The 7688-nt window shown below is 58.8% G+C and overlaps 1 protein-coding gene across 1 annotated transcript; it reads right to left on the minus strand.

Annotated features, from left to right (window-relative positions):
- Window positions 1–1808: 1808 nt before the first annotated feature.
- LOC147097169 (serine hydroxymethyltransferase, mitochondrial-like) lies at window positions 1809–4395 on the minus strand. Its single transcript, XM_085973055.1, has 3 exons — window positions 3780–4395; window positions 3085–3192; window positions 1809–2375 (listed from the first exon to the last, which is right to left on the minus strand). The coding sequence occupies exons 1-3, from the start codon at window positions 3886–3888 to the stop codon at window positions 2248–2250; spliced, it is 345 nt and encodes a 114-aa protein (XP_085829181.1). The 5' UTR covers window positions 3889–4395; the 3' UTR covers window positions 1809–2247.
- Between the last annotated feature and the right edge of the window lie 3293 nt (window positions 4396–7688).

The following is a 7688-nucleotide window of genomic DNA, read 5'->3' on the forward strand; positions in this document are numbered from 1 at the left end:
AGACCGGGGCTGGCCAAAGACCCGGCGAGTCCCGCCCGCGCCTCCCGGCTCGTGTCTTCCTCCTCCACCCCAGCTTTGAGAATTCAGACCCCCGTCATTGAGGGGGAGGGGGGCCATCCGTTGGATGAGATGCCACACCTTCTCCCTACGTCCCTCAATCCTCACCACCTCCCTCAACCCCACCTTCTCCCCACGTCCCTCCAATCCTCACCACCTCCCTCAACCCCACCTTCTCCCCACGTCCTTCAACCCCACCAACCTCGCCTTTGAGCCCCTTACCCAACAATCATTTATCAATCTCCGTGTTGTAATTTCCAATTGACCCCCAACCTAAACAGCTTTTTGTGGGCGAGTTTTCCACTACCCTTTGGGTGAAGACGTGCTTCCTGAATGACCTGGCTCTAATTTTAAGGTTCTGCCCGCCCTTGTTCTGGACTCCTCTCCCGCCCCACCACCAGAGGAAATAGTTTCTCTCTAATTAGCTATTTGAATTTTTAACATCAATCGAACAGTAGAGACTTGTGTGGGAGCGCGTGTCTGCGAGCGGGGGCGTGGGCGAGACGGCGCGCGCGAGCGTCTGCGAGCGGGGGGCGAGAGAGAGCGCGCGCGTCTGCGAGCGGGGGGGGCGAGAGAGCGCGCGCGCGCGTCTGCGAGCGGGGGGGGCGAGAGAGCGCGTCTGCGAGCGGGGGGCGAGAGAGCGCGCGCGCGCGTCTGCGAGCGGGGGGCGAGAGAGCGCGCGCGCGCGTCTGCGAGCGGGGGGCGAGAGAGCGCGCGCGCGCGCGTCTGCGAGCGGGGGGGCGAGAGAGCGCGCGCGCGCGTCTGCGAGCGGGGGGCGAGAGAGCGCGCGCGCGCGTCTGCGAGCGGGGGGCGAGAGAGCGCGCGCGCGCGTCTGCGAGCGGGGGGCGAGAGAGCGCGCGCGCGCGTCTGCGAGCGGGGGGCGAGAGAGCGCGCGCGCGCGTCTGCGAGCGGGGGGCGAGAGAGCGCGCGCGTCTGCGAGCGGGGGGGCGAGAGAGCGCGCGCGCGCGTCTGCGAGCGGGGGGCGAGAGAGCGCGCGCGCGCGCGTCTGCGAGCGGGGGGCGAGAGAGCGCGCGCGCGCGTCTGCGAGCGGGGGGCGAGAGAGCGCGCGCGCCTGCGAGCGGGGGGCGAGAGAGCGCGCGCGTCTGCGAGCGGGGGGGGCGAGAGAGCGCGCGTGCGCGTCTGCGAGCGGGGGGCGAGAGAGCGCGCGCGCGCGTCTGCGAGCGGGGGGCGAGAGAGCGCGCGCGCGCGTCTGCGAGCGGGGGGCGAGAGAGCGCGCGCGCGCGTCTGCGAGCGGGGGGCGAGAGAGCGCGCGCGCGCGTCTGCGAGCGGGGGGCGAGAGAGCGCGCGCGCGCGTCTGCGAGCGGGGGGCGAGAGAGCGCGCGCGCGCGTCTGCGAGCGGGGGGCGAGAGAGCGCGCGCGCGCGTCTGCGAGCGGGGGGGGCGAGAGAGCGCGCGCGCGCGCGTCTGCGAGCGGGGGGGCGAGAGAGCGCGCGCGCGTCTGCGAGCGGGGGGCGAGAGAGCGCGCGCGCGTCTGCGAGCGGGGGGCGAGAGCGCGCGCGCGTCTGCGAGCAAGTGCTCTAGCACCCCACACACCATCGGTAACACTCGGGGGACCTTTAACCAGCTGCAGGACGAGACCGAGTTCCTGGGCTAAACTTCTGGTTGCCTGTCCCTGTGCCACACCTGCCCCTCCCCTCCCCCCAACCCTTCGTTTAGGGAACCGGTCCAAGCAGAGACCGCGTGCGACCTCGTCCCCCTTGATGTTTACTTATTGAATATATAAATGCAGAATTCGTTGGGCGAGATTTTATTCATTTGTTTTTGTACACAGAGCGGCAGCTCGCGTGAAACGGCCACCATTGTTCTGAGAGTGGGGGCGGAGAAATAACCGATCCTGGAAGTCCCTCTGTGAGAGAGAGACACAGACAATCCAAACAGCGCTCGCTGTACAGATTAAGGAACCGGGTTAGACCGTGTTTCTGAACGCAGGAATCCTTCGCTACGGCAGTTTGTAAAGCTCACCCCCTCCCCGGGAACGGCGAAGATTTTGCGAGTAAGAGAAACGCGAAAGTAAGGTCTGGGGGGGGGGGAGGAGAATGGTTTTAGGAATCACTGAGCACGAACGGAATAGAAACAGGGTCAGACGGCGAGCCTGTAAACCGCGAGGGGACGGGTTTAGGGGGAAACGTTCAGCTCCAGTCCGACACCGTCCCGCGCAAGTCGCTCCGGTTCAGTGGTCATCGAATCCCGGCATGGGGAACGAGCGGGCGAAGGACTCCACCCTCCCGCGGAGCCCCGACAGTTTGGACTTGGTGACCTCGTCCGTCAGCAGAGTCGCCTTGAAATCCTTCAGGTTCCCTGCAGAGGGGGAACAACACAAGCGGGTCACTCTCTCTGGTCCCACCCGAGACTCATCGCAGGAGGAGGCCATTCGGCCCATCGTGCCAGCTCTTTGAACGAGCTCTCCAATTAGTCCCACTCCCCCCATGCTCTTTCCCCCGGAGCCCTGTGAATTTTTCCCCTTCAAGTATTTCTCCAATTCCCCTTTTGAAAGTTACTATTGAATCTGCTCCCACCGCCCTTTCAGGCAGCGCGTTCCAGATCACAACAACTCGCTGCGTAAAAAACATTCTCCTCATCTCCCCCTCTGGTTCTTTTGCCGATTATCTTCGTCCTCTGGTTACCGACCCTCCTGCCACTGGGAACAGTTTCTCCCTCTCTACTCGATCGAAACCCCTCGCAATTTTGAACGCCTCTATTAAACCTCCCCTTAACCTTCACTGCTCTGAGGAGAACAACCCCAGCTTCTCCATGTCACTGAAGTCCCTCATCCCCTGGAACCATTTTGGTAAATCTCTTCTGGGCACGTGAATCTGAGAAAGAGAGTATGTGTAAGAGTGAGTGTGTGTGCGCCGGAGATTGCGGTTCCGTAACCTTCAGACACCCGCAGGTAGAGTGACAGCACGGTAAGACCCGGCGCCACAAAGGCGGCAGCGACCAATCGCACTCCCGCTAACGCAGACAACAGCCCGGTGCCGAAATTATTTCAATTAGCAGCAATTAGTACCGGTTTTGTTCTTGACTTCCAAAGCGATTTCAATCCCCTCGTCTATAAAAGCCACGACCCTCTCGAAATCCGCTTCTTTGAAATTACGGGACGTCAGGGCAGGAACGCCTGGAAAATTTCACAAAGAGGACCCAGCTTTTCAAGAAAGCAGCAATGAAGATGGAGCCAAATTGCGCACAGCAACGTGATAAATGACCAGATCATGTTTTAGTGATGTTGGTTGAGGGATAAATATTGGCCCCAGGACACTGGGGAGAACTCCCCCCTGCTCTTCTTCGAAATAGTGGCGGTGGGATCTTTTACGTTCACCTGAGCGCGCAGACAGGGCCTCAGTTTAGCGTCTCATTTGAAAGACAGCATCTCCAAAAGTGCGGCGCTACCCACTGAGCCTCGGGTTAGATACAGAGTAAAGCTCGCTCTACACTGTCCCCTCAAACACTCCCAGGGCAGGTACAGCACGGGTTAGATACAGAGTAAAGCTCCCTCCACACTGTCCCATCAAACACTCCCAGGGCAGGTACAGCACGGGATAGATACAGAGTAAAGCTCCCTCTACACTGTCCCATCAAACACTCCCAGGGCAGGTACAGCACGGGGTTAGATACAGAGTAAAGCTCCCTCTACACTGTCCCATCAAACACTCCCAGGGCAGGTACAGCACGGGATAGATACAGAGTAAAGCTCGCTCTACTTACCCAGTCTCAGGCCTCCGGGAGTAAGGGCACTCTTGTCCCCGGGGCACGTATTCTTGTTGGCCGTGATTGACACCAGCTCCAAAGCTCTCTCGGCCCTCGCACCGTCCATTCCCTTCGGTCGCAGGTTTACCAGCACCAGGTGATTGTCGGTCCCTCCTGAAATCCAGTAAGTAAGGAAGGGAGGGGGATTTAACCCATCAGAATGGGCAGGGCATCATTCCAAGATCAAAAGCTCACAGTTATACAGCGCCTCTAACGTAGTAAAACGTCCCAAGGTGCTTCACAGGAGCGTAAATCAGACAAAATCTGACCCCGAGCCACATCAGGAGATATTAGGACAGGTGACCAAAAGCTTGGTCAAAGAGGGAGGTCTTAAAGGAGGAGAGAGAGAGAGAGGCGGAGAGGTTTAGGGAGGGAATTCCAGAGCTTAGGGCTCAGGTGGCTGAAGGCACGGCCGCCAATGGTGGAGCGATGGAAATCGGGCGGGGGGTGGGGATGCTCAAGAGGGCGGAATTGGAGGAGCGCAGAGATCTGGGAGGGTGTAGGGGGCTGGAGGAGGTTACAGAGATAGGGAGGAGTGTAGGGGCTGGAGGAGGTTACAGAGATAGGGAGGGTTGTAGGGGGCTGGAGGAGGTTACAGAGATAGGGAGGGTTGTAGGGGGCTGGAGGAGGTTACAGAGATAGGGAGGGTTGTAGGGGGCTGGAGGAGGTTACAGAGATAGGGAGGGTTGTAGGGACAGGAGGAGGTTACAGAGATAGGGAGGGGTGTAGGGACTGGAGGAGGTTACAGAGATAGGGAGGGTTGTAGGGGGCTGGAGGAGGTTACAGAGATAGGGAGGGTTGTAGGGGGCTGGAGGAGGCTACACAGATAGGGAGGGGTGGGGGGGGGCAAGGACACCATGGAGGGATTTGAAAACGAGGATGAGATTTTAAAATCGAGGGGATAATTCCTCCCCCTGCCCACCAACATTCGTTCCTCAGGTCAATGGTGCTGAGGCCAATTCCAGTGACCCCCTTTGCGACCTCCACGACTGACATCAGTTGACCAGCGCCAGGCCTGGGGGGTCGGGGCGATGGGTCGAAGCTGGGGTCCATAGAAGATAGGAGCAGTAGGCCATTCGGCCCCTCGAGCCCGCTCCGCCATTTAATGAGATCATGGCTGATCATCCAAATTCAGTACCCTGTCCCTGCTTTCTCCCCATATCCCTTGATCCCTTTAGCCTTAAGAAATATATCTAACTCCTTCTTGAATATATTTAATGAATTGACCTCAACTGCCTTCTGTGGTAGAGAATTCCACAGGTTCACCACTCTCTGGGTGAAGAAATTCCTCCTCATCTCATGTGGTAAACCACTGTTTGTATTCCTGTTTGTCCTGTTTGTATTCCACTGTGTACATGCCTGGACATGCCTCGGCTGACTCCTCCCACAGGTCCTAGTATAAAGGTGACTGCTCCCCAGCCCTTAGTATCATGGACCGGTCGACCACGCGAGGCAGACCTCCATTCTGTTGTTAATAAAAGCCTTTAGTTACTCTTCTAACTCTGTCTTTTATGAGTAATTGATAGCGCATCAATTTTATTAACAACATTTTTATAATGGAGAAGATCCTCACACCAGCATGCCTGGACTTAGATCATCGGGAGGCGGACTCATCCACCAAGTTTACTCACTGGCTTAAGTGTTTTGAAAAATTCCTGACCGCCTCCGAAGCAATCAAATCGGACGAGGACAAACTGGATGTCCTGACCTCCAAAGTGAACCACCGAGTGTACTCGGTCATCCAAGACGCGACCTCGTACGCGGACGCTATCAAGCTCCTCAAGGACCAGTACACGCGCCCAGTGAACGAAGTGTACGCCAGGCACCTCCTGGGGAGTCGTAAACAACAACCTGGGGAATCGACCGTGGAATACCTTCAGGCACTGTCTGTGCTTGGCCGGGCCTGTGGTTGTAAGGATGTAAAGGCCACCGTGTACACAGAGGAACTTATCCGGGACGCTTTTGTAGCGGGCCACAGATCCAATTACACCCGACAGCGACTGTTGGAGCAGAGTAACCTCGACCTCAACAAGGCCTCTGAACTCGCACTATCGTTGGATGCAGCCTACCAGGGCATGGATGCCTACTCCTCTGCACCGTGGACGCCGCGGGGAATGACAGCCTGGGACACGGTAGGACCGCCTCATAGCGCCGTGCCACCCCAGCCACACCCCAACAACGGCCCAACTACCGCAGCAGTGTCCCAAGGCCAGACAGCAGTGCCCCAAGGCCAGAAATGCTACTTCTGTGGCCAGGCAAAACACCCCAGAGCGCGCTGCCCGGCGAAAAACGCGATCTGCTCGGGCTGCAGGAAGAAGGGACACTACGCTAGCGTCTGCAGGGCCAAAGCCACCCCGAACCCCAGCAGCGCCGCGTGTGGGCCATGCGGGCCGCCATCTTGGACCTCCCCGGCCATGTGCGAATCACTGGTACAGCAGCCATTTTGGACGCCTCCAGCCACATGGGGATCATGGACGCCACCATCTTGGACGACAGCCGGGACGCAGCAGGCCCCCGACACCGCCTCATCTGATACCCGCAGCGACACACCGACCCCTACGCTGGCATCCGTTACACTGGACCAAGCGAGACCGCACCAACTGGCCAGTTCCACAATGGACATTAAGGTAAATGGTCACGATACAATCTGCCTTTTTGACTCTGGGAGCACGGAGAGCTTCATCCACCCCGACACGGTGCGGCGTTGCTCTCTCCCAGTCCTGCCTGCGCAACAGCGGATTTCTATGGCCTCCGAGTCCCAGTCGGCGGACATCGGCGGCTACTGCGTGGTGACACTCGTAGTAGACGGGACCGTGTACGATCATTTTAAACTTCTGGTCCTGCCTGACCTCTGCGCTGCCGTCCTGCTGGGGTTAGATTTTCAGTGCCACCTTAAAAGTGTTACGATGGCGTACGGTGGACCCCTACCCCCACTCACAGTCCGCAGCCAGCAGCTTCCAAACTGCCCGCCGCGCACCAGGTGCAACCTCTCCACACTCAGAGTCACTCCCCCCCCAACTGTTTGCTAACCTCACCCCCGACTGTAAGCCCATCGCCACAAAGAGCAGGCGATACAGTGCCGGGGACAGGGTTTTCATTAAAACCGAAGTGGAGCGGCTCCTGAAAGAAGGGATTATTGAGGGCAGCACCAGCCCCTGGCGAGCCCAGGTTGTGGTCGTTAAGACCGGCGAGAAGCAGCGCCTGGTCATCGACTACAGCCAGACAATAAATCGCTACACCCTGCTGGACACCTACCCACTCCCCCGTATAGCTGATATGGTCAACCAGATCGCGCAGTACCGCGTCTTCTCGACCATTGACCTGAAATCAGCGTACCACCAGCTCCCCATCCGCCCTGAGGACCGCCAGTACACTGCCTTTGAGGCAAACGGCCGCCTCTATCACTTCCTTAGGGTTCCCTTTGGCGTCACCAACGGGGTCTCCGTCTTCCAAAGGGAGATGGACCGGATGGTAGATCAAAATGCGTTGCAGGCCACTTTCCCATATCTGGACAATGTGACCATCTGCGGCCGTGACTTGCAGGACCATGACGCAAACCTCGAAAAATTCCTCCGCACCGCCCAACTCCTAAACCTGACATATAACAAGGAGAAGTGCATATTCCGCACAAACCGCCTCGCCATCCTTGGCTGTGTTGTGGAACACGGAGTCATCGGCCCCGACCCCGACCGGATGCGTCCCCTTATGGAACTTCCACTGCCCCACTGCCTCAAGGCCCTGAAGAGGTGCCTAGGGTTTTTCTCCTATTACGCCCAGTGGGTTCCCTACTATGCGGACAAGGCCCGTCCGCTGATCAAGTCCACCTCTTTTCCCTTGACGGCAGAGGCCCGCTTAGCCTTCCACCGT

The sequence above is a fragment of the Somniosus microcephalus genome, chromosome 33 (genome assembly GCF_052327205.1).
Source record: "Somniosus microcephalus isolate GS21.2 chromosome 33, FLI_Smic_1.0, whole genome shotgun sequence".
Classification (NCBI taxonomy): domain Eukaryota; kingdom Metazoa; phylum Chordata; class Chondrichthyes; order Squaliformes; family Somniosidae; genus Somniosus; species Somniosus microcephalus.